The sequence below is a fragment of the Asterias amurensis genome, chromosome 13 (genome assembly GCF_032118995.1).
Source record: "Asterias amurensis chromosome 13, ASM3211899v1".
NCBI lineage: Eukaryota > Metazoa > Echinodermata > Asteroidea > Forcipulatida > Asteriidae > Asterias > Asterias amurensis.
This window is the reverse complement of record NC_092660.1, coordinates 3,349,483-3,376,692: the sequence shown is the minus strand read 5'-3', so window position 1 is coordinate 3,376,692 and position 27,210 is coordinate 3,349,483. Positions and strand designations below refer to the sequence as shown.

General features: G+C 38.5%; 1 protein-coding gene across 5 annotated transcripts in view; it reads left to right on the top strand.

Annotated features, from left to right (window-relative positions):
• LOC139946112 (mutS protein homolog 5-like) overlaps positions 1 to 27,210 on the top strand; it is a 114,042-nt gene that overhangs the window by 83,215 nt on the left and 3,617 nt on the right. For 3 of the 5 annotated variants that reach the window (XM_071943723.1, XM_071943727.1, XM_071943728.1), the window contains 18 exons: positions 11,121 to 11,230; positions 12,143 to 12,264; positions 12,878 to 12,923; positions 13,767 to 13,905; positions 14,574 to 14,636; positions 14,991 to 15,062; positions 16,222 to 16,278; positions 17,812 to 17,884; positions 18,531 to 18,640; positions 19,006 to 19,086; positions 20,189 to 20,234; positions 20,544 to 20,585; positions 21,384 to 21,480; positions 22,027 to 22,243; positions 23,715 to 23,864; positions 25,599 to 25,817; positions 26,437 to 26,574; positions 26,867 to 27,181. In XM_071943723.1, the coding sequence (XP_071799824.1) occupies positions 11,121 to 11,230; positions 12,143 to 12,264; positions 12,878 to 12,923; positions 13,767 to 13,905; positions 14,574 to 14,636; positions 14,991 to 15,062; positions 16,222 to 16,278; positions 17,812 to 17,884; positions 18,531 to 18,640; positions 19,006 to 19,086; positions 20,189 to 20,234; positions 20,544 to 20,585; positions 21,384 to 21,480; positions 22,027 to 22,243; positions 23,715 to 23,864; positions 25,599 to 25,817; positions 26,437 to 26,574; positions 26,867 to 27,037 (1,953 nt within the window). In that variant the 3' untranslated portion in view covers positions 27,038 to 27,181. Of the gene's footprint in view, positions 1 to 11,120; positions 11,231 to 12,142; positions 12,265 to 12,877; positions 12,924 to 13,766; positions 13,906 to 14,573; positions 14,637 to 14,990; positions 15,063 to 16,221; positions 16,279 to 17,811; positions 17,885 to 18,530; positions 18,641 to 19,005; positions 19,087 to 20,188; positions 20,235 to 20,543; positions 20,586 to 21,383; positions 21,481 to 22,026; positions 22,244 to 23,714; positions 23,865 to 25,598; positions 25,818 to 26,436; positions 26,575 to 26,866; positions 27,182 to 27,210 lie in introns of those variants that run through there. The other 2 variants (XM_071943726.1, XM_071943724.1) reach the window with 1 other exon arrangement.

The following is a 27,210-nucleotide window of genomic DNA, read 5'->3' as shown; positions in this document are numbered from 1 at the left end:
ACTCAAGGACAATCTCCTCATCTTCGGATCATTACACCGGCGTTTCATGGCCGAGCCGTCAAGATGCCCTGGTGTGTCTCATCAACGGGGTGTGGGCTCCAGTCCTGGTCTTGACACTCTGTCCTTGAGCAAGACACTTAACTAGTATTGCTTTGACAGAAAGCCTTTGTTCATGTGTGTTGTGTAATGCATGTAAAAGAGCCCAGTACACTTCTCACCCACCACGTATTGCCCATCCACCGCTTCTTGCCTTTCTCACCCAGGTCATCCCTTTCATCCAACCTGTCCCATCCTTCACCATCCCTCTTGACCTTTTACACATCAATCCCCTTCTTACATACTTTCATTATCATTGCTTCTGCTGCCGCATTATCTCCTCGCATCCTTCCTCACTTCCCCCCTCCCAACCCTGCCCCTCCCCTCCCCTCCCCTCCCCTCATACCCATCCAATTCTCACCCAATTTCCTTTCATTGTCAAACCTGCACCCCTGATTAATGATATTCACTCAGATTTATTAGTCTTCAAAAAAAAAAAGTAGTTGGATTAACTTTTAATTCATTAGTCATCAACATGCCCTTAGTTTTTGTTTCCAGGTCAACTTGCTGACCTGAATAAGAAAAAAAAGTGACTGTTCTAACTACAGTAAGCAAGGCGCACTTACTATGAGCCCATGGATAACTCATTGTGGCCACCACCCTAAAAGTACCTGAGGATGAAGAGGGAAACGTGTTAGGACACCTTGTAGGTGATGGGTTGGAGTAGAGGTAGTGGGATAAATGAGTCATAGAGTGTGTGTGTCTTCAGTCATCTTGGCAAGACAAGTATCCTCTGGTACAATAACTTCCTCATTCGTCAGGCCAGGGCACGTAGCACACATGTCCCCATCACCGCCGTCCATCCTGAAAGCTGTCTTCACAAGAAAGTCTTATTTGTCGGTGACTCTTCAAGTTGGATTAGTACTTGAAAGTTGCGTTCTCCCTCGCTCGCCCGAGGGCCAAAGGCGGGAAATGCCATTTTACACGACTGTCAGTCGTAATCCTACCATTCCCTTGTGTCTTACTTCATCCTTTCTCCTAATCAACTGATTGATAGCCAATCAAATCTCGGGGAAACTGGAAATTATTTCATGTGGTTGTCATATATTTTATACTCTCTATGTGCCTTTTTATCATGTCGTCGGGGCATCTCAAAGATATGTCAAACTGTCTTACATCCTTACAGCATCTTGACTTATCTTTAGATAAATTAGCATCTTTGAATAATAGCGTAAACTTGTTTTCCTTTTAAAAGTTTGAATCGTCTGAGCCAAACTGAAGCCAAGCTTAGTATTCTTAATTCTGTACTCTTTGTCTTTTAACATAATGGGTTCCCTGGTTAGAAAAAATAAATATAAAATCTTGAAAAGCATGTGTTTATAAAGTGATCAGAATTTTTTTTATTACATTTTTTATTATGTTTTTAAGAGATATCGCCTGTGATTCGTATTCATTTTGTCTTTATCATGTTTATGGGCCAACAATTGCTACTGGACAACTCAGTGTAGTAGTTTTTGTAGACTAGATAGATTTAAGATGGATAGATAAAAGGTTTATTGACAATAGCCATCACAGCATAAAAACTGAATTGCAACTATGATACAATATTTTAAAGAGGTTAAAAGGACATCATTAAGAGAACAACAATATTATATACAATAAATATATACAATTTGCAGGCAAAAAGGGGGATACAAAAAGAAAAACAGCAACTACACACCTTTGGGAACACACCACACCAGCACACACAGAAAGGAACAAAAACGCACGTACATGTACACACCCGCATGGCTGTATGCTTCGTTTCTGAAAGGGCAAGGGCACCAAGGCATTTTCTTCTTGGTAAAGGGCACCCTATGAGGAAATTGCAAATATCTACTGGAGCATTTCAAGGGCACCAAGGCAATGACCAGGGGACATGGAGGTAATCGCCTTCATTGCCTCCGTGAAGTATCAGGCCTGCACCCGAACTAAACAGCATTACTGCATTAGACTGTGTTTCTTGCAGCTCAGCTGCCTAACAGTTAGAGGCAGGGTAGGAAGGAACCAGCGTTAACGCTTGTCTCAATGTTTTTTTTTTCTTCCGCCCTGTGGACTTTGCTTGATTTAAATTTGTGTTGATCTCAGGTCACTCCTACCCCCTTCCCCAGTCTCACCTCCCCACGCTGTTGGTTTTTTTTTCAAGGAAAATCAAATCAGCGCTAATGAAAACGCCTGCCATTGTTGATTAAACTTGTGTTGAACAGTGGGGACTACAGATGGCATTGTCCTGTGTGTTAAAGGCACTGTTTAGTTTGGTAATTACTCAAAATATATGTTAGCTTTAAACCTTACTTGGTAACGAGCAACAGAGAGCTGTTGATAGTATAAAACATTATGAGAAACGACTCCCTCAGAAGCAACATAGTTTTTTGAAAAAGAGGTAATTTCTCACTAAAATAATAAAAGACTTCTGGCCAGAAGCCTTTTATTCCTATCTGAAAGCAGACTATTTTGTACAACAAGGGTGTTTTTTCTCTCATCATTTTCTTGCAACTTCAATAACCAATCGAGTCCAAATTTTCACAGGTTTGTTATTTTATGCATATGTTGGGATACACCAAGTGAGAACACTGGTCTTTGACAATTACCAATAGTGTCCAGTGCCTTTAAAGCTGTGTTGACCTCCCTAACGTCTATGTCTCTGTGGATGCCTTCAACGCAAACTGCCAGTCCGACAAAAGCAATCTGGACAGTGTAAAGGGTTTGAGAGACGAATGAAATGTGACACAGGGACATGATGTCGCTCATGTTTCACTCTTGCTACTGATTAGTTCTGAGTTGTTGTTTTAACGTTTTCATCCCCGTACCTGCGTCTAATTTTCAGCGACACGATTTTCGCTCATTGTGGCTACTATACTTCCAATTGTCTACACATGTATCGCGGTGTGTTGTGCGAATAGTGTGCGGACCATATGTAACGCTTCTCTGATGGAACAAAACATCCAAGTTTGTGAAGTTTTATCAACACTGTGAGATAATGTCCTATAAATTAATGTGAACTTAAAATATATAAGCATTAAAGTGAACGTCTTTATCTGAAAAATTGTTTCCTTTAAAATTAGGTGTAATGCAAAAATGTAATCTTACAAGTTAGATGTCTTTGGACACTATTTTTCTGAACTTTGTGAAGAACATTTTTTTGTGCCATTAGAAAATGGGAGGTACATGTAAACAATCTTGTGTAATTCTTAATGCAAAATAAACAAGAAACAATTTAAATGTGAAGTTCTTATGAGAGAAAATATAAAGACTTTAAAAGCCTGTTCAAAGATGTGTGATGGCAGGTTGGGTGAGAGGGGGGGAGAAAAGAAAACCCTGGATTGTTTGGAAGTAAGAATACAAGATTTCATGAGTCATTTGGAAGGCTGTTTTATTGCCCAGAAGTCCCCAGCCTCCAATTCCCCATGGCACCTGGCACTGTCGCAGATTTTTTGCTGACTCGGGGAGTAGAACGGGGAGCAAGAGAACCACATCACGGCACCTGTTTCGACTTAGTTGTGATTGGCCTTAACCCACACATAAATGTAGGCTACCATCAGTGATGCAATTTTTACTCTTCAGCATAAGTGCACTTGTTTTCTCAGAATCATGCAAGCTGTTGCAGCTTTGAAAATTCATGCTCCTGTCTCCTGTGTCATGGTCCCTGTGTGCAACAGCAGTAATAGATACTGATTTTCACCCACTAGAAAGGGTTCAGACTACTTTGTCCTGTTGGCGAAAGTTATACTTATAACTTTTATGCTCTCCAGGGCATCCCACTGTTGTAAAGTGTGTACATGTACTTGTGAATGTTTTGCCCCAATAAATGTTATTACTTTTATTAAAAGGTTTGGGTAACATTGATGTGAAAGTGAGAATAAGGCCATGTTAGGATTAGCCATACAGCGGCTGTGGCTTGGTTGTCACATCAACATGCATTGAAGCATATGATGCCCATAGCAACACCCTTAGCAACAGCCGTAGCCGGTGAAGATTGGTTTTTCAAAAGGTTTCATCCCCTTAAGGGTGATCCATCTCCTGCCTCTTTCCCAGGTTGTATTGTAAACTTGGGTGCGCTAACATTAGGGTACATGTATATAGCTCGGTAGAGCGCCGGCCTAGAGGTTGTATGTTGTAATCCTGCTCTTATAATTTTTGTTTTGTTCAACCTACAATCCTAAAGACTTAGTTCCATTGTCTGGGAGGGCACATCTTTTTTGATGACAGTTTTTTTAACTTTTGCCCTTCCCTGGACGGCCTGTGCTTGTTTTATTGTTCTGTCCGAAGAATTAAAATAAAATAAAATAAATAATAAAACAAAGACTAAAGATTTTAAGATTTCAAGAAGTACCAGCGCCATGAACTGTTTCTAGTTACTGACCCCATTTTGCGTAGCTCTTGGAAATTTTTGTGGTCAGTGGATTTTACGTCAGAAACCTGTTTCCGCTCGGGGTCGCCAAAGCACGCCCCTGATTGTGTAAAGCATATCAGTACGGGATATCCTGACTCCTGAAACCGGCTTTATAACGCTTCCTGTCAAAAACCATGTATGCATGGAAATACTTCCTTTTAAGTACACCTCGCCGAGTATAGGTAGTTGGTAGTTATTTTATGCTTATAGAATTCGGCATTAAAAAGTCATTGTTACTTACTGTTCCTTAAGGAAACAGTTATTAAAATCACTTCATTAACGGGAGGATACACCTTAAGTAATTGCTCAAAAAATGACTGACCCAAAAAACTTACTTGTAAACAGCACTGGAGAGCTGTTGAAGTTATAAAACATTGATAGAAATGCCCCCCTCCCCCTCTGATGCAGTAGTGTAGTTTTAGAGAAAATGAACCTTGTTTAAAACCTTGCTTTCTCCTGAAGATGATTAGAGCATACTGATCGCAACATTGAGTAGTCAACCACCGGTTCTTTTTTAGAACCAACACTACTCAAAAGAGAGGTTTTCACGTGGAGTTACCACAAACCTCATCTTACACATGTATTATACTTGTACTTCCACCGTGCAAATTTTCAAATCCAACCTTGTTTCTGTGATGGATGATTTAAGAGCTGTAGTGTCGTACTGAACGACTCTCAGGGGTAGCTCTTATTAATCACGGCAGGCTCTTAGTCTTACTACCAAGAAAATATTGTGCATTATCTTCACAGCTATCAAATTAACATACTGAACTTAGACTGGATGGGGTATTGAGACTCCAAAACGAAGAAGATTATTTCAGACTTGGCCCTCGGATAGATGACAAGTCAGCTGCTGGACCTCTCATCCATCTTCAAGTTGTGTACTTCTTGGAAACGTTATTGATCCAGCTGGAAAAACCACACGCAAATGAAGGGGAGTAATACTTCCTGTAACTTCATTTTTGTTTTTGTCAGTGATTGTTCTCTTCGAAGAAAGATGAAATGAGTGGTTTAGGATTTAATTGACATTTGTGAAATATGTAGTGACATGTCCTCATGTCTTGTCAAGGATGTTGCATCATAGTGGAGGGTGGAGGTATTAAGGTGTCAGGGTTCTACCCAAGATTTGTCAACACTTTGGGGCATTCTGGAACCAGATTTTGGAAGTTTGATCTGAGCCAGCTGAATTGAAACGAGGTCCTCAGAATTGTTTGTCCTCATTTTTGTTCGTCTTTGGTTTAAAAGTCCTGGGCATTCTGAGTGGTTTTTTATCCATATGGTTTTTGTGAGTTTGATCTGAAGTCAATTTGTGCGTATTAGTCATGTTCATTTACTCGCAGTTCATGTGTATTGGTCGGCATTTCATTCCAGATTTGGTAACTTGTGCATTGGGTGTACATGCACTGAGAGGCAGTGGTACCATTGTCCGGTGATTAGAATAAAGACCATTTAGCTTGCTTGGCTTTATAGGAATCGTAACTCAAACAGGTGAATCGCAGAAAACCAAGATGAGAGAAAGGGTTCATATCAGATGTACTGTAAACCCAGACCCTGTACAAATCAACAAGTTTCTCTCAGACAAAGATATCCAGCACCGTGCCAGTTGCCTGACAATCACAAGCAACTCCGCAGAGATCAAACAATTAATTCCACCTGCCAAGACAAAAAAAAACATGCTCCAAGTTTTTTTCTTTTTCTCTCTCTCCAATAAATTGGGAGAAGGTCATCAATTACCGTGATTTTTGGCCATGAGTCAGCTTCAAGTGTGCGCTAATCAAGAGGACTTTTCCTCAGTTTCACCACACCTGGTGTTACTCATCCACTCTTGTGCTCCCCCCCCCCCTCCTTTCCACCCTCCACCATCTGTGCTCACACACACACAAACACAAAATATAAAATAAAAAAACGAGTCAGCAGGGACAACTGCGATTCACAGGGAGAGGAAATTGGAAATTTAGCACAGGCTTTCCAAAGTCAACGTAAGAAATGTCCAGGAGTTGGGATGAGTCGGGGTGGGTGTGTGGACGCCAGAACTTGCACGCCAAGGACCTGGACACGTCCCTGAAGATTAGTCTGTAAATTAGTGTTCAGACAGTCTTGGGTAAGCTGGAGTTCTAGTTGTGGATCACTGCCAGAGGATGGAGACAGCGAGAGGGAGAGGGAGAGAGAAGGAGAACAGCGGGAGGGCCTTGGACACGGGTCTCAAAGAGTGCATTGACTTAAAAGCCTAAGAACTCATTGGGTAATTAGAGAGAATATGAGGCATTGGTATAGACAGAGCCCTGGGCTTGAATCGAACCTGTTGTTCAGGAGTGAGAAGTTTCAGACTTGATTTCAGAACGCTTTTATTCTCTTGATAGAGCTGCCAAATCTCCCTGATTCTGCAGACCCTGAAAATAAACCAATCTTTCTATGTTCTGAACAAAAATTAATTTGAAAATCTCCCTGATTCTTGAACTGTTTATCTAGTATGCTGATATATTCGTACTCCCTGATCGTTCAACAAAATCTCCCTGAACGCAAATGAAAATGTTGGCAGCTCTGATGTGGAGAAATTGTGCTCCATGATGCTTCTTTATATTACCAACAATACTGTTCCCAAAACCTGCAAATCCTGAACTTTTATGTTTGCATGTGAAAAAAAGAAGCTTTAATGTTTGGTACACATACATAAATCATTCATGTTCCTTGATGCTCTCCACAGTGGAAAAGGTACTTGTGGCGAAACCTGGAAACCTATAACTTTTTGTAGCTGTACTTTTTGTTCCACATAAAGAAACCATGCTGTTTGATCTACTTCTCTGGAGTTCTGATGATACTCCTCCCCAAAACGATTGATTATTCTTATAGTTTTATTCCCGATACTTTTTAAGAAATGTTTATTTCTTCAGTATATAGTTTTATTTATGTATTGTGCATTTTTAACTTCTTATACTTTTATTGTTTGTGAGAAGCGCCTTGTTCTGATAAACAAATTTGAAAAACTCCCTGAATGCAGAAACATTTTCTCTTTTATGTTGAGTAAATATATCCCTGATTGTTAAACAAAATCTCTGAGTATATTAGGTTGTGGAAAGTTGTTTCGTATTACGTTGAATGTAATCCTAACTATGTCGTTTCAACTTGTGATAATATTCCCACCGTTTCACTCATACATTCATTTATATTCCAGGTAAGATACAGACGAAACCCTGCCTCTATTTCCTCAAGGGGTACTTGTTTTAAAGCGATACTGAGAGTTAGTCTCAAATTCAGCAGTTAAGTAACCCTGTACATCAGCGTTTGCCTTACTAATCCATCTAGCCAGTATCCAATGTAACTGTTTTTGATACACAACACCACCCCCAGCTTGCCTTGTCATAACTTTGCTGTTTAACAAATCCTGACCACTAACCCAACGCTGTAACTGAACCGAGGTAGATAATGCAAAGGGAGTATTGTATGTAGCCCAACTAATAGCTTCGTCTGAGTCGCACCATACGTTCGTGATCAAGCAATTCAGAGGCTGTTTTCCCTAGAGTGATCAGTTATCTTTCCCTTGTAATACTTTTTTTTCTTCTTTCTTTTGGACTGCACTTAATTGTTGAGATGTGCGTACTGCGCCACTTCCTTGCTCCTGAATCATAACATATGAAGAATTGAAATTGCAGACATTAGGAGAGTTTGGATTACTACAGACGCTTCTTATTATATGATGGGATAATCTTAAGTGCCAATCATTGCCGTTAAGGGGGGCACCCTCGTTTATGAGGACTTGCCAAACAAGCAGCGCTCTGTGTTTTGGGAGATAACTATCCGATTGAGTGAAGAAGTAATTGAGCCCTGTGGCTGAGCGCTCCACTGCTTCAAGTGTCTGTGTGGAAAAAAGGCAATTCATGCTTGTCATTTTTCCTGCTTATGTAGTCATTTATTAACATACTTGATGTAACTTGTGGCTGACTTGGATCTTGTCTGTAAGTTGTGCGCTGTCTGTAGGTTTTTTCTAAATATTACGGACTATTTGTTTAATCTGTGTTTGCTTCTTACCAAGGAATAACAAACTCTGAAAAGTTGCCCTTAATGACACTTAGGTTTGTTATCTGGAAAAGATATGTTCATGGTACATGTGTCAGCAGTGTATCCGAACTGCTAGCTCCTTTCAGGTTGTTTGAGCTTGAAACTAGGCTTTCCTCCCTCACAAACTCTTGCTTTGCTGAGATGTGGAACAATAACTTTATACAAACAGCTTCTTCCATGTACTGCATCTCTTTGGAAGTCCTTGCCTGGTGCATGTTTCCCCCCATCCATCATACAATCTAAATGTATATTGTTTTTGGAGGAATATTAATGTCTACTTTCAGCTCCCCTGAGTTACTTAATATCTTGTAGTCACTTGCAAGAGTGGCGTTTAGCCCAAACAGGGGGAGCTTACATAAAACAAAAAACAAAAACCCCACAAATAAACAAACAAACTAACTTCTGTTATTCAGCCTTAAATCAATGCTGATCAGCCCATCATACCTTTATACAGATAAGTTTCTACATGTGTATGCAACTTGACGGCAGACCAACCTTGTAACCTGTTCATTTTGGATTAAATGTCACATTTTCCCAGCGAACTTTTGTCAGACACCAATCATTTGCAGACAATGTTAAATAGCACAGGCGTCTGGTAGAACATTCATGATATGTGGTGAGGGGTGTGGGGGGGGGGATGATAGCTGGCGTCTTATCAGTAACATCGTTCTCGTTAGAGACAGAACTTACATGATTTGGTTTTGTCTTCTCAATGGAAGCTTGACAATCGAAAGTGCATCTGACCTTGTAAGAAAGACGGAAAGAAAGGTCATTTGTCTGCCACTTAATACGATGGCGCTAAATTACCACCAGTGCTGACTTCTGACGTAAATGGTAATTAGGGTAAAAGTTCCAGCAATAAGATGAGTGCAGCAGATGTATGTATTTTGTGTGTGTGTGTGTTTGGTAACGTTTAAAAGGAAAGGACACTTGAGATAACAGAGTGTCTCCTCCTGCCTGATTCAGAAAGATCAGGAGCCTGAGTAGATGTTCAGAAACGATATGCTTATTATTAATGTTTTCTCTCAAATATCTGCTTAAAACAAATTTGGACTGACTGTTGAACACTTGGTAAATTGCCGGTATATGCCCAAAATGTCACCCATAGCCATTAATATTATGATGAAATGACATTAAGTAAAGTAGCCACATGAAAACGGATGGGTTACAAGGGAACATATGAATAAAGGCAGGGATATTTGTTGCCGTAGTTGAGGGAGGGGGGTAGATTGTTCCAGAGTTCTGAGGCAGCACCATTGGCCATGCAGCCACTACAATACAATGTGATTGAGTCATTGATGTAGGTTACCAGCTAAATACCATTTCCCATGTAGCATCTGTAATTGGTATCATGCTTATTGTTAGCATACATTTTTCAGCAATTTTTTCTGCCCTATAAAACCGGCTCCTTAGAACATTGCTATCTTCTTTCGCTCTTTGAAACTCTGTATTTTAAAAACAAAAATTTTAACTTTCTGTGACAGCTTATTACTTTTTATGGATTCCTCAACACAGTATATAGAGCATTGGTTAGCTCCCCACAGGGCGCATCGTGACAAACCTAGCTCCCTTTCAGTCAATCTTTATTCCCTCTACAGTCATCAGTTTCCCCTTGTGGTTAACAATCCATGTATAAATAGCTGTAAGAATCTTGGCTGAATGATCATAGGGCTGTCATCCCCTCATGGTTAGTAACATACCTTGGGTGTTGTCTTGGGGGGCTATTTATACCAGAGTTGTCGCTGAGTGGATTTTGATGAGCATGAGAACAGGTACACATAAAAAGTTACAAGTGGTCTGTGAAAGTGTCGTGGCCGAGCGGTTAAGAGCACCGAATTCGTGTTTCTGATCAGCAGAGTGTGGGTTTGAATCCCCAGCCATGACACTTGTGTCCTTAAGCAAGACACTTTACCATTGCTTTGCCTTTGGATGGGACGTAAACCCGTTGGTCCCATGTGTTGTGTAACGCATGTAAAAGAACCCAGTGCACTTATCGAAAAGAGAAGGGGTTCGCCCCGATGTTCCTGTAAACTTTTATAAGGTGCTAACTAATTGGGTCTCAAAATTCATCACTGCAATAATCTTTCTGAAAGTTTGTATATACTCAGCGCCTTGAAGACCTTGTGCGCTATAAAGACTTTAAGAATATTATTATTAGTAATTAAATTAAAATAAATAGTAAAAGCATTGTATCGTTCTGAAATTTTAAACTGTGCGCGTTGCATGTCGAGACTGACTGGAAGATAAATTTGTTATAACACGCGCACTCGTAGCATCTTCTAAAACAGCGTTTACGTTATGTGTAAGTTTGAAATTGTTGTTTCTTGCTTAAAGTAGCCACGAATTATACACAAAACAAGTACATGTACGCACCGATATACTATCTTAATATATGATACATGTACTACGTTTTGGCTTAATTTAAACACTACGATTTTGCAAAGCTACCTTTTTGAAAAATTTAGATGTTTTTTGCAAAATTTAGATACCACCTTTTTGCACTGACACTATGGTTTTGCACCTCTGCTTTCTTGCACAGTTGTGTTATAATTTTTAATTTTCCGATATTTTTCTGTTTGATTGTTCTTGTTGACAGGTGCGTGCCCTTGGGGGTCTCTTGAAATACCTGGAGAGGAGAAGAGTTGGCGTAGAGCTAGAAGCCTCTGGCATTCGGGTTCCAATTCTCTCACTCAAGATGTTTTCATTGTGAGTTCTGTGAATTATCTCTTATTTTGAATGCCGCAATTAACCGTTTCAAGTTTGATTCTATTCAAACTTATTTGAGGACCACTTTGGTCACAGGTACATTGCCTTAACCACACGTAAAGAAAATGAACTGGGGGCACTTAAATGGGCCCCCTCCCTCAAGTGCAAGACTTGCACATCCAAGTTAGTTAGATTCGAGTAAAGTTGGGTGGAATGGACTTTCTTAGACACAAGTTACCACTTAAATTTGAATTCCTGCCACTGTGTCAAATGGTTCAGGGCAGGTTTTTGTACAGCAACCTCTGGATGGGCAAATCCTGTGCCGTACAAATTCATCCAGAGGTGTGTAAGGATGTTTGCCATCTGTATCGTATCAAGGTAAAAGCTTGCCCTGAACCAATGTGACATAGTAACTGTCTCTTTAGTCTTAAAGACACTGGACACTGTTGGTAATTGTCAAAGACCAGTCTTCTCACTTGGTGTATCTCAACATATGCACAAAATCACAAACCTGTGAAAATTAAAACTTTTGGTCGTCGAAGTTGCGAGATAATAATGGAAGAAAAAACACCCTTGTAAGACAAAGTTGTGTGCTTTCAGATGCTTGATTTCGAGACCTCAAAATCTAATTCTGAGGTCTCAATATCAAGTTCGTGGAAAATTACTTCTTTCTCGAAAACAACATTACTTCAGAGGGAGCCGTTTCTCACACTGTTTTATACTACCAACAGCTCCCCATTACTCGTTACCAAGTAAGGTTTTATGCTAATAATTATTTTGAGTAATACAAATAGTGTCCACTACCTTTAAGTAGTTCAAATTTAAGCAGTAACTTGTGACTAAGCATGTCTAATTAGAGGGGCTAGTTAGTGCAGATTGTTTGACAGATTTATTTGTTTTGTTAACATGTAGAGACAGCATTATGTCCATAGATGATAACACCTACATGGCGCTGCAGATATTCCAGAAAGAGAGACATCCATCTGCTTACAAGTCTGGGGGCAGTGGAGCTAAAGAAGGACTCAGTCTATTTGGTAAATTCCATTCTGAAAACTTTCTTTAACATATTATTTGGGGCAGTGGAGCTAAAGAAGGACTCAGTCTCTTTGGTAAATTCCATTCTGAAAACTTCCTTTGACATATTATTTGGTTTTACCCCAACACTGATGTGTACATGTATAAGAACTGTATACTCAGTACTTTCCTGAGTTCTGTGAAAAACCTCACAGGCATATTACTCGGGTGGGATTCGAACCCACGACCTTTGCCAATCTGGAGCAGGTGTCTTACTAACCAGACCATCGAGATAGCCAAGTAGCTAGAGGCAGTTCGAATCATGTATTTTAGCAGTAGTTACCGCAACGATTTCTTTGACATGTTATATAAATATTATACCTCTGCTGTAAATACTCCACATGATACAAACCCCTTGCATTGTCTGCACACATGACAGGCTATCATTGGCTGAGAGTCGTGCTTTTACATTGTCATTAAAGATGGCGGTCAATGACGTCAAGTGCAGTCCATCTAAACTGCACACACATATCCTTGTCATTTGATTGGTGGAACACGCGTCATGTGTCATCCTTAATTTTGTCTTGTATAATTCTTTTCAAATCAAATATTTGTCATTGAATTTGTTTGTAGGTATTTTAAATAAAACCAAATCGGTTATAGGGAGCAAGCAGATGAGGTAGGAGTTATTGGCAGTGGTCCAACTTGTTTGTTTGAATTCCAGTTAAATATTAAACAAATTTGGTTGAAAATTGATCTTCATTGGGCAATATTTGTTAACTATCGGTTTTTACAATATGTGTTTGTTAGTAATTCTTTTATTAATTCAATTATTAATTCAAATATTAATTCAATTTGTATTTGTATTTGTATTTGTGTTTCTGCATTATTTTGCTGTTGAATTTGTTTTTATTACTGTTGATGATTATTATTATTGTTGAACTTTTGTAATTTTTTTTACAATTACCTGTTGAATGTTTCAATTCATTTGACTGTATTCAACTTACTTTGCTACTAGCAAACTAAATGTCACTATTTCAACAATAACCTGTTGAATGTTATAATTCATTTGACTGTATTCAGCTTACCTTGCCACTAGCAACTCATTGTCACGCTCTGTGCCAAAGCCAGGCATTTTCTACCAAAACTCAAAGCTGGGTTTAATCGCCCATCAAATAACTAAGAATAAAAGTTGTTTTCTAATAACACCTAATGAGGGCCTACAACAAGTACAATACCTCTGACATTTTCGCTATTCCTATTTGTGGAATGCGCGTCACGTGGGGGTGTTTAAACGGTTGATAATGACCAGCTGGAGTTCTGTTTATAACCGGTTGTTTTCGGATACTATACGCGCTAGTCTTGGTGAAGGTAGTTCTTGTTACGGGCGATGCAGGCACTGTTATTGTTTGTGTTTTAGTGCCATGAGCACTTTTATGGATTTGTGCGATTTATAAGGTTTCATTATTATTGTTATTATTATTATTATTATTAACCCTTACACCGATGTTCATTCATGCAGGGTGTGGTTTATGCGTCCATCTTGCAATATAGCAACACTGAGGCAACGGCAAGATGCGATATCATTCTTTATGGCCTCAACTAATACTGAAGTTACATCCACACTCAACGAATGCTTGAAACATATCAGGAATGTTGGGGTAAGTTCTTTTCATCATCATCATTAATCATTTAGCGGTTGCAACCATTTAGCGGCCGTAAAAATTGTATTTTTTCGAGGGGCATCATGGCCACATGGCCGTCGTGGCTGTCTTGTAATTCCAGGCCTGTGATTTATAGGCAAAATTATTAAGCAAGATACAATAAAAGTCTTTTATGTTCTTTTAAATAAACAAATTTAATAAAATCTGAAGAATTTATTTTTTGCATTCCTTGGAGGAGGCTGAGAAGATGGAGAAGTGCGTTTGCACTCACACTCTTTAGAAATGAAAGAGAAGCTGTATTTTACGGTTATTGGGGTGTCCTGGCTGAGTGGATAAGAGCACCGAACTCAAGCTCTGGTATTACTGTTCGGCAGAGTGTGGGTTCAAATCCCGGTCCTGACACTTGTGTCCCTGAGCAAGACACTTTTCTATAATTGCTTCTCTCCACCCAGGGGTAAACGGGTACCTGTGAGGGCAGAGATGGTTCTTGTACGTGGTTTAGCCGAGTATAGCAACATTAATTGTCGCACAGGTTGTGTACTCCCCAAGGCCCAGTGACAAGGGGTAATAATGTCGGAAGCGCTTTGAGACACCCCTCGGGCGTAAACAGCACTATATAAAAACGGATTATTATTTTATTTTTTATATATTTTATTTTATTGCAGCTAATCCTGAAGCAAATGAGACAGGCCCAGGCATCTGTCAGTAACTGGCAAGCTTTGTACAAGGTCAGAAGATTTATAACGAGGAACAGACTCCTTGCATATGATGTCACATTCTCAAAAAGCACCCTCACTGATGCCAAAGATGGCAAATTATGTGACGATAGCTGTTCTTTGTGCGTTATTGTGCGTGACCTCAGTGTCCCTGTTGCGTTTCTCGCTATGCAAAGGGTCTATTGTTTGTTTAGACTAGTCATGTTGCCCCACACCAAAACATGGCTTTTAAAGACACTGGACACTATTGGTAATTGTCAAAGACCAGTCTTCTCACTAGGTGTATCTCAACAAAATTGGATATATTCAAATGATGACAACTTGTTCCAATACGTAAAGTGGTAAACGCTTCTTTGTTTATTTCAGACTGCCTACAATGCCATCAACATTGGAGATATTTGCCGAGCTCAAAGGGCCAAGATAGAGATCTTCAAAAAGGTAATTAGTTTTATCCTTATCCTAAAGCATGTTAAGTTTGGCGTAATCTTCCAGAGCTGCCAGCTAGCTCCCTGATTCTGCAGAAAGTTCCCTGAAAATAAACCGATCTTACCATGTTTCGGATGAACAATTTTGAAAGTATCCCTGATTATGGAAACATTTTGCGTATTATGACGAATGTAAATCTCCCTGCTTGTTGGACAAAATCTCCCTGATTGCAAGATGCAAAAGTCTCCAAGTGTCCTCAGAATTATCAGGTTCCTGTTATTAGAAAATGCTTTTGAGTTATGAAATTAATTATTTTAGATTTACTAAGTTTCACATTAAAGCCATTGGACACTTTCGGAACAGAACAAACAAACAAAAGATCACAGATTTACAAATATCCTTCAGGGTTTACAGAAGGTAATGGTGAAAGACTTCTCTTGAAATATTACTCCATGAAATGCTTTACTTTTTGAGAAAACATTAAAACAATTATCAATTCTCGATATCGAGAATTACGGATTTATTTTAAACACTTGTCATGACACGACGAAACGTGCGGAAACAAGGGTGGGTTTTCCCGGTTGAGCCTAAATTTTCACAGGTTTATTATTTCATATATAAGTTGTGATACACGAAGTGTGGGCTTTTGGAAAACACTGTTTACCGAATGTGTCCAATGGCTTTAATACAGTATCTGTACAGTAGAGTAGGCGTTAGTTTTCCCCTGTGCCCTTAGGGTTATTCTCTGGGCCCTTTGGTTTTCCTCCCTTTGGAAACAAAACACATTGTCAATCTCTGACTGCTGCGTGGTACATGGGTTGATGTGGCTGGCTGCCTATGGCTCATTCACGTGCTTGCGACTCAACCACCTTGAAGCTTTGCCCTTTACATTTCAGCTTTCTAGCTGCAAGTAAGGATAATTAGCATCCCGAATTATTATTGATATAAAACTTGCTTTGTATAATGACGTTAGAAACATGTACATGACATTAATTTTAGGCCATATAATTTGGCCCATGCTCAAACGGCATGTGACCTCAAAGGATTAATATATTTTAAAATGGAACACTTTTCATGTTTTTGAAAAGGCACCGAATAAATGGAGTTTGAAGAATAAGCATTACTACATTTTTATATTTGACTTATTTTAATGATATTTTTTTCCCACCAGATCTCCCATGGATTCAGTGAGGATCTTCACTACATTGCAAGCGTCATCAACAAAATTGTAAGGTTCATTCTAAACTCTTGATTACTAACGAAGAAGTTAAAGTATACATTGTTCGTTGTACATGTTTACATTTATACTTGAAAAACATAGTTCAGTACTTAACAAAATACAAGGAAATCAAAGTTACCTAATTTTACCAAATAAAATCGCAGTTACTGAATTAGTATATTGCACTAAAAACTGTAGATAGTTTCCACTTGACATCACACAGAGTGAATTCGGTCATCTTTACAATAAAATAAATAATTGTTTTCATGCACTGTTACACGTAAAACCAAGTACTTTATGAAGCAGTTTGAATACATCCCTTGCATGGTTTGTGGAACTGGGTAAACCACATGGCCCACGTGGCCGCTTTGAACAATTAGAACACTAAATAAGGCTCAAAGTCAAAACCCAAGTGGCCCATAAAGATGGCGTCTATTGGGAACTACCATTAAAACACAAGAATGCCATTAACAAACAGCAAACAAATTCTTATATAGTGCATATTACAATAACTGTTTCAATGCGCTTAACATTAGTGCCCTTGTCATTGGGCCAATAACAATCCTTTATAGTCTTTCTCAGCTCCCTTGGGAGTATACAGGTACCCATTTATACCCCTGCCCTGGGTGTAGAGAAGCAATTATAGTAAAGTATCTTGCTCAAGGACACAAGTGTCACAACCGGGATTCGAACCCACACTCTGCTGACTTAACCACCAGAACTTGAATTCGATGCTCTTTACCACTCGGCCATGACACTCTACATGTGTGTGTTGACCAAAAGTGGCATGTCCTGTCTGAGCATTTAGGAGCACCTGACTCGAGCTCTGGTGTTTCTGATCAGTAGAGTGTGGGTTCGAATACCGGTCATGGCAGTCATGTCCTTGAGTAAGATACTTCTACTATAAATGCTTTGTCCTTCGGATGTTACAATGAGCCGTAGGTCTCGTGTACTAGGAAGGTAGTGCACATAAAAGAGCCCAGAACACTTATCTCGGAGGAGTAGGGGTAACCCCAGGGCTGGAGGTTCTTATAACAAGCACCCTTGTTTACAGGTTTCCTCAGGCTTGCAAGCTACAGAAATTAATTTTCCTTAAAGCCATTATACACTTTCGGTAAACAGTATTGTCCAAGTCCCACACTTCGTGTATCACAACTTATATATGAAATAATAATCCTGTGGAAATTTAGGCTCAATCGGACATCGGAGTCGGGAGAAAATAACGGGAAAACCCACTCCTGTTTTCGCGCGTTTCGCCGTGTCATGACATGTGTTTATAACAAATCCGTAATTCTCGTTAACGAGAATTTATATTGTTTTACCGTTTTCTCAAAAAGTAAAGCATTTCATGGATTAATATTTCAAGAGAAGTTTTTCACCATTACCTTCTGTAAACCCTGTAAATTATTTGTAAATCTGTGAACTTTTTTTTTTTTTTCTGTACCGAAAGGGTCCAATGGCTTTAATTTCATTTCCAGAAATATATAAACATAATAATAATAACAACAATATCCTATCAAATAATTGTTCTTTTATCTGCAGGCTGATTTTGAAGAGTCCGCATCTCAGGGGCGTTTTGTTGTTAAACCCAACGTAGATCCTGATTTAGATCACAGTAAGCTAAGTTGTATTATTCAAGAACTCTGCAAATTGTTTTCATTTATCACCCTTTTGTCAGGCACACTGGCTTACAGTCTTCTGCCAAGCACACTTGCTACCAGCAGGGCCTAATTTCATAGAGCTGCTTAAAGCACACAAATTCAAGTTAGCTAAGCAAAAAATACTAGTGCCTATCAGATACAGGCTGCTAACCAAAATGCCATTTCAACTGTACAATATTTTACTTGTTTCCTGCTATTTTTGGCTAAGCAGAAACTGAGTAAGCCAATTTGTTGGCTTAAACAGCTCTATGCAAACTAATAACTAAAATTGTGGCAATTTGTTACTTGCCATTTCTGTGTAATATACACTCCTACAGGAGAGATGCAGAAGTAAGTGGGCCTACAATGAGTTACATAGATAAAAATCTAAGCACCAAAATAAGTTTCAGGTAGAGATGCTTGGGCAGGAAAAAAGTACTTAACAATTTTCTGCTAAGCATAAAGGTGCAGTATACCAGTCACAAATCATACATTTAATGAGTTACTCTGACTGGTTTCCTTATTCTGCTAAGCATTTAAGCAGCTCTATGAATTTGCTCCCTCTGAACGTCTTCTACCAGGCAGTCATAGATTTCGTGTCTTAATGTTTTTGCTTCCAAGGAAAGCGAACCTATAACGGCTTACCAGACCTAATGACCCAAGTGGCTCAGGAAGAACTCAACAGACTCAGCGCCGATATTGAAGAATGCAATGTCATCTACCTGCCACAGGTGAGAGAGATGACACCTGTTTTTATCTCGTTTGGCTTGGGGCATGATTATGGTGGCGTTCACAATCATCCCTTCTATCGTGATCGGGTTCACTAACCACTCTGCTAGAGGGCGTTGTTCCGATAGTCTGAGTTGTTTGACCTCAATTTGAGTGAATGCCCTCTCTCAGTGGAAACAGCTTGTTGTGTTTTACATTTAAAGGCAGATTTGGCTCAGCTGAACTTTTGCAAAGAATATCATATGTTGGGTGGATTTTGCTTAGTTGTTAGCTTTATTTTAAAATAATGCTTATCTCTCTATGATTGAAACTAAATCAGCATTACCTAACTATTGCATAAAATATTTTGGGTGTTTTGGTTTTTCAGCTTGGGTATCTCCTTGCCATTCCTTGTTCAAGTCAAATGCAGAAGACGTCAGACTTTGAAATTCCAGGACTTGAATTTGTGGTATGTTGTAAGGATCTAAGGTTTTGTTTTGTTACAGTACAAATTCTGATCGTATGATCAACATTGAACTATTTTGCTATGCAGTCACCAAGCCTCAGTTTAGTCACAGTGTTTTGAATATAAGAGAAACAAAACGAAGACAAGATGGCCGATGTGATGTTGAAAGCCTATCAGTGTTTTCACTAGAGCCTATCCCTGCCATAGACCACCCCTAATCTGTATGAAGTCTTTGATCTTAAGGGGATCGCTATCGGTTGAAAACCTCCCTTCCTCCTGGTTCTCCTGGGCTATTTGCCTGTGGTACTAAACAGGTGTCTAGCGGCCCTCAAGAAGTATATATATCCTATCGAGGAGCCGTTTGGCCCCATGGTTGTTGGTTTGAATTTAAATGATCTTCCTTTATGAGAGATAACAAAGGAAAGAACAAACTTTGGCCGTGGAAAGTCTTGATCTATAATAGATGTTAAATTTGCATCGGGGATAAAGAATATTAATTTTTGGTTTTTACCCATACTCCGATGTGTGTTAGCACTGTATACTCAGTATTTCCCGAGTCCTTTGAAAAAATATCACAGGCATGTTACTCGGGTAACCTACTTAATTTTTTTGACAGGCTTTCTGTTAGTCCTTACAAAAGTATTACAATTTCTTGAATTGAACTATCCAAATTTAAGGCCTTTAAAACTATTTAAAAGTAATAAATCTTTTTTGTTTTAGTGTTTAGTGTATTCTTGATATTTCCCAATGGGGTGGTGGGGTGTAGGGGTGTTGTGGCCGAGTGGCTGAGTGTTGTGGCCGAGTGGATAAGACCCCCAAACTCAAGCTCTGGTGTTTTAAGTTCAGCAGAAAGTGGGTGTAAGTCCCAGTCGTGACACTTTGTCCTTGAGCAGGACACTATTATAACTAATTGCTTATCTATATGTCTTTTTGTCCATGTATCTTTTGACTTAAAGAACAATATGATAAATTTCCATTGTACGGCTTGTCTGCTGTGATAAATAATAAGATTCCTCTCCAGGATTAAAACAAAACTAATTAGTATTTGGTTTACCTAGCTATCTTGTAACTCAAAAGAAAACACTTCTTTTCTTATTGTATTCAGTTTCTGTCCAACAATATGGTCCACTACAAAAGTGCGAGCACCAAAGGTAAATATGAAATATGTTTGAAATTAATTTGTTTATTTGACTGTAACAGTGTGTAACAGAAGACATTTTGGGGATGAAATAAAAAATTGTAAAATGTTTGGCAAAACAATTTTCAAAGCATATAATACTCTTACACAATTTTCCAGCTGTCTATTTTATGAGATGTTTGATGAACTGCTTTCCTCAAAGATCTTTTTACTTCCTGTTTTACTTCCGTACCTACCCCTCCCCCTAACCTGCTTCTGCTGAAGAATGTGGGTAATAGCCGTGGATTTCTTATCTGAGTTTCTTTCTCTATTTATGTTTCAGCTTTAGATGCAAAGTTGGGAGACACACAGTGTGAAATAACAGGTACGTTGCACAAAAGAGAGAAATGTGTGGGGTTTTTTCTTCGTTAGAATACAAGTTCAAATTTGGCCCAATTTCATAGAGCTGCTCAAACACAAAATATTAGCATAGTATCCCCAAATATTATGCTTATCAGATTAACGTTACCTGCCAAAATACCATTTCACATTTACAATCCGTGGCTGGTATCCTGCCTTCTGCTGAGCAAGAATAGTTTTAAGCACTGTTTTCTGCTTGAGAAGCTCTATGAGATCGGGCCCCGACCATAACTGTCTACCTCTCCAAGACAAATTTGACAGTAAGTAAAAGGCGTTGATGTATAAAGCTTTCCTGTATTGTGTGTATATTTTAGAATGATTTGTAAAAAATTATATAGACCGCTTGTGTTAGCCACCATTACTGAGGACAACCAGTTGAAGCGTGTACGCAACACGCAGAACTCGCGCACAACTAGGTCTTCATTGAGACCAATGAAGAACTCACTCCGCGGTAGTGCAGTTAATAACAATCCTACAAGCTAAAGTAGTAGTCCCAGCCGAATTTTCAACCTTCCACCCAGGTACATGTAGTAGTTAAAAAGCAGGACAGTCCTTTACAGAGTTGGGAAGTCTCCTGAAAAGTCTACTCAGCGGTAGTAGATACCGAGACAGTTCTCTCAAGAACAAACTCTACCTGGCAAGTAAATATGCACATGGTGTTACCACACACCAAATATATAATGAGATGTTATACAAATGAGATAAGTTTTTGTTACATTAAGAGTGTACTTCAACATTTGGTTTTCCTTTTTGGTTTACACAGATCTTGAAACTCAGATTATGCATAAGTTACAGAACTCTATTCTGGAAAGATCTCAAGTGTTGTTCACCGTGATGGAGTACGCAGCCGAGCTGGACTGGTAGGTGTAAGGGCGAGGGCTTTACAGTTTGATGGGTGGAGAATAATAAAAACACTAAATTCTTACACTAGTAGCTAGATTAAGGTGCTTTACACCATTATTATTATATGGTTCACACCATTATTATTCTTTTATGGAGGTCTAATCATACATTGGCTGGGAGAATACAGACCCCTTGCATTACTTGTAGGTCACCTTTGCTGACACCAAATAATAGATACGTGCACGCATGTCACACATTATTCTCAGCCAATGGGTGGTCTTTCTTTGACTTCAATGAGGGCACTTTACATGTATGAGCTTGTGACATCATATGCAATGTTTGTGTTTGCAGTCTACTAAGGTCGTTTCCGAATTAGTGGCTACGGCTGCGGCTACGACTGTTGCCTGGGGTGTTGCTAAGGGCATCCTATACTTCAATGCATGACGACGTGGCGATACGGCGTTTGCCGTAGCCGTAGCCAATTCGGATACGGCCTAATCTATACAGCAATGGCTTCAACAAACTACTTTGAATTGATCACTATATCATCAATTCCACTCCAGCTTGCTGTCCCTGGCCTCTACAGCTAAGGATCTGAATTACACCCGACCAGAATTGACCAGTGATAAAGTCTTGCATATCACAGGTGGAAGACACCCCCTGCAGGAGCTGTGTGTGACCCCCTTTGTACCTAATGATACATGCTCAGGGGGCAAGTATGGTAAGATGAAGTTTCTGACGGGACCCAATGCCAGCGGCAAGAGCGTTTATCTCAAACAGGTGAGCTCCTTTTCTAACATGGGCACAATTTCATAGAGCTGTTTCAAAGCAAGCATTCGGGTAAGCAGTATTTTGTTGTGCTAAGCTACTTTTTACACCTCTATGAAATTGAGTCATGTTGAGTCACTACCTCATTCAAGTGAGCTTCATGTTCCAAGTAACAAATTCTCCTTCTGACATTAATAGCTGGCACATTTATTTGTAATTTTACCCTGGAACACTATTTTTATCATTTAATTGGGTTTTTCATAACACAATTTTTTCAACTTTGATTTGACCTCGAGTCTTTGTATGGGAAAGGAAAATCCAAACATTATGTGCTTTTATACATCAAAAAAAGGTTGAAATGCCAAGTTTCTTTAAATTGTCCATTTGTAATGTTCTTGAAGTTATGAGAACTGTAGTGTGCATTGCTAGTGTTAATTTAATTCTGTGTATTATGCCAAACAGTACATGTATATTATTGTTTTTTTGCATATGTTTTGTCTTACTATTTAAATTCAATTCAATTCAATTCATTAAGGTTTATTAAAAATCTCACAAAGTGTAACAATGCTTTATCATTTTTATTGCTTCATAATGTTCAATCTTGCACTGCTTAACCAGTGCTTCTTCGTGTCTACTTTTTTATAGTATATGTATTTGGTATTTTATTATATACCAATTAAACTTTTAGTTACCTTAAATCATGGAGGCAGAAACACCTATATGTTTAAACAGAAGTATTTTACTGTTTGGGAAAGTAATTAACCTGAGTGTTGCCCTCACATTGAAGTGGTTATCGGGGCTTGTGAGTTAGGTGATATCTCATTAAAAAGCTCTTTCATAAATTAAGCAGTCCTTCCTCTTCTTAAAATGAGAACATAGAAGGAGGTCTGTATGAGCATGCAGCTTTTCATATACGTCCATGGTATGAGGATTTTACAGTCAAAGTTTAAAGGGAAGGTACACGTTTGGTAGTTAACAAATATGAACTTAAAAACTGACTTGGTAACAAGCAATGGAGAGCTGTTGATAGTAAAAAACATTGTGGGAAATGTATCCCGCTGAAGTAACGTAGTTCTTGAGAAAGAGGTAATTTCTCACTAAAATAAAAAAAAAGACTTCTAGCTATAAGTCTTTTATACCTATCTGCAAGCACACAAATTCGTCCAACAAGGGTGTTTTTTCTTTCATAATTTTCTTGCAACTTCGATGACCAATTGAGCCCAAATTTTCACATGTTTGTTATTTTATGGTTATGATGGGGAGGGTTACACCAAGTGAGAACACTGGTCTTTGACAATTACCAATATGTACAGTGGCTTTAAGTTGTAAATTGTGATGTTCATACCTTTATATGATTGTTTTGTAAATAAGTTCTTGTCTTTACTGACAATGAAGAATTTAACTTTTTGTATAACTAAAACCTTACAGGTTCTTATTGTTTTTTTTACTGACAAACTTCTGACCTTGTTGTCTTCAATAACAGGTTGGTCTGATTGCTTTTATGAGTCACATTGGCAGCTTTGTACCAGCAGAGGGCGCTGTAATAGGCATGCTGGATGGTATCTACACCAGAGTGCATACTCTAGAGTCGGTGTCTGTTGGACTCTCAACGTTCATGATAGATCTAAACCAGGTAAGGCCGTGTTTGAATTGGTGGCTATGGCTGTTTCTAAGGGCTACTCATGCTTCGATGCATGTGGTAGGTGATACAGCTGTAGCCAGAGCCGCAGCGGCTAATAAGGACACAGCCTAATGCAAGAGGAGGGTCATCTTAGTTGTCTGCTTAATTTTGCAAATACAAAGAGCAAAACATTGTTAAAAAATCATTATGAGTTGTTACAAACCCATGCAGGGGAAAGCAACTAAAAAGCTCAATTTTTTTATGGGCAACTGTACAAAGTTTTATGTACTCAATAAAAAGTTCCTCTTTTATTTAGCAATTTGTTCGAAGTGGAATTTCTAAAGGAAAACAAAATAACAATTAATAAAAACATCTGTAAACTAGTAGCTGAAAAGCTAAATTTTCATCACAGTTTATCCCAACACTTTATACACTTATAGTTATCTCAATTAGTAACATTTAAAACACTAAGCATTTTCACTGAAAATAAAGTATTGTCGTTACTTTTTCTTTAAGCCAGAAATAACAAACACATTTCAATCATTTCAGTCAAGTTAATTTTCAGGTGGAAATTGCTGTGTTTCCTACTGGAAGTTGAGAATCTTTGTACTAATAAATGTCCCTTAATTTCCTACTGGAAATTGGGCTCTTTTACTGAACACACTGGAATTTGGCCATCTTCCAAGACAACCAAAATTTGGCTAGGCTGCCTTTACGCCCACTCAACTAAGACAATCTTTAAGTAGTCACTGCAGAAGGTGTTTGCCTGGAAAAGAGTTGATCGTGAATGCTAAATTTTTGGTTGGTTCCAGCAGATAACTCCTGCATTATTTATATGATGATTTTCTTGCCTATTGGTTATAACTAAACAAAACAAAGATATGTGATGTTTCATCTGCTCGCAACCGGACTTTCTCCTTTATTGCTCCGCGAATATGGAACAACCTCCCAGTACGCATCAGAAATTATAACTCTTTGCCATTGGTGAAAAAATCTCTCAAAACTCGATTGTATCAGATGTAATTTGTTGTATTTATAGTTCCATTGGTCTTGCTCTTTCCAGCGCATTGATCTTGATGTGAAGGCGCTTTATAAATATTTCGTTGTATGTATGTATGTATGATGTCTCAGGACTTTTCTCAAAATATCATTCAGCCTTCAGTCATCAAGGGAGAATGATATGATCTCGACTGTTTCTAAACCTATTCTTTCTATTGTATTTCTCCCATTAGTTTGCTTCCTCCCTCTTTCCCCAACCCCATCCCCACCCCACTCCTTAATCTGTGGTAGGATGGGTCTGTAGACGTCCTGGTAACTTTTTCCAATCACTCACTGGCAATTTGTTGTTCCTTTTTTTATATTTGTATATACTTAATGTAATTGTACATACTGTATTTTATGTATAATATGTTTATCTATGTATTGCATTCATTAGTTCACAGCCACCAATATTGTTTCTGAAATAGAAACTTTGATTGGCTGTTATTTTCCTGCTTTTTTTTTTATCCTTCCCTTAATCCTTTTCCCCTCTCTTTTTCTATAAATGGATATGTATTTGTTTGTACTTGTTTTTTGCCTCTGAAAAAGGTCCGGATTGGATCGAAAGCTAAGGCAATCTACCCTATTCATTATATTGTATTGCATAGTATATTTCTTTTTGTAGTATTGTGCCAGTGAATAAGTTTAATCAAAGATAAATATGTGTAATTAAAAAGTATGTCTTCTACCCTTTGATTCCTTTTTCAGATGGCCTATGCACTTTGCAATGCAACCGAGAACTCTCTAATCATCATAGATGAATTTGGTAAAGGGACCGAGACCTCTGACGGTACTGCCCTGCTGTGTGCTGGACTGAAGCACTGGCTAGCCCAAGAGGCACTATGTCCACATATACTAATAGCATCTCACTTTCATAGCATTATGAAGCAGAAGATGTTGCCCAACTCTCAAGAACTTACCTACCAGGTTAGCATCGTGTTTAACTGTACCTGTCCCTGAAGCTACTACTCACTAAAGACCCTGGACACTATTGGTAATTGTCAAAGACCAGTCTTCTCACTTAGTGTATACAAGCATAAAATAACAAACCTGTGAAGATTTGAGCTCAATTGGTCTTTGAAGTTGTGAGATAATAATGAAACAAAAAAAACGTTGTGATTGAACTTCCAAACAATAAAACTAAAATAAATAAAACCTAATCAAAAATTACTTCTCTGTTCCCAAGGGTACTTTTTCAAGGGAAACATTAACTTGTTTTGCTACAATTAGGGCCCACTTTCAAAGAGCTGCTTAAAGGCAGTGGACACTATTGGTAATTATTCAACATAATTATTAGCATACATGTACAACCTTAACAAGTAATGGGGAGAGGTTGATAGTACAAAACATTGAGAAACGGCTCACTCTTTTTCGCAACTTCTCGACCGATTGAGCTCAAATTTTCACAGGTTTGTTACTTTATGTATATGTTGAGAAACACCAAGTAAGAAGACTAAGTCTTTGACAATTACCAATAGTGTCTAGTGTCTTTAACCACCAAAAAATATTTAGCAAAGCCAAAAAATATTCTCTCTTTCCCCGACAGACCATGGAAGTTCTTCATAATGAAGATGAGATGGTGTTCCTCTACCAGCTTATTGAGGGTCATGCTAACTACAGCTACGCTAATTATATCTCAGCACAGGCTGGACTACCTGAGGAGCTCCTTACAAGAGGCAAACAAGTAAGGAAACATCTTCATCATAACAATAAGACTAACACCATCGTGTCAGTAAATGTATCTTAATTTTGCAAAAAAAAAAAAAAAACTGTTAAAATTAAAATAAAATAAGAATTAAATCAACACAAATGTACTGCCTCAGCCATCCCAAGTCATTAACTTTGATATAAACAATTAACCAAATAAATTAAAGACACCCCCATAAAAATAAAAACAAAACAAATGAAAACAGAAAAACATCTTACAAACAAATATTTTCAACAATTAAATGTTTATTTGTTTGTTTTTTATTCAGGTGTCTGAGTTGCTTGCCCGAAATGAGCCAATTCATAGAGTAGACTCGGCAAGCGCCGACAACCGATTCCAAAAGTGCAAAGTCATCGTGGATGAATTCTTGAAACTGGATCTGCAGACCTGTAATGTGACTGAGTTCCTGCAAAATATAGTTCTCCCTAATAGTAATTGATGAACCGATATAGAGAGAGTTAAAAGGTGAGAATTAGTACTAATGAAAGATTGGTATAAGCTTCCTTCAGTCGCGTTCAGCTAGTTAAAGACACTGGACACTATTTGTAATTGTCAAAGACAAGTCTTCTCACTTGGTGTATCTCAACATATGCATAAAATAACAAACTTGTG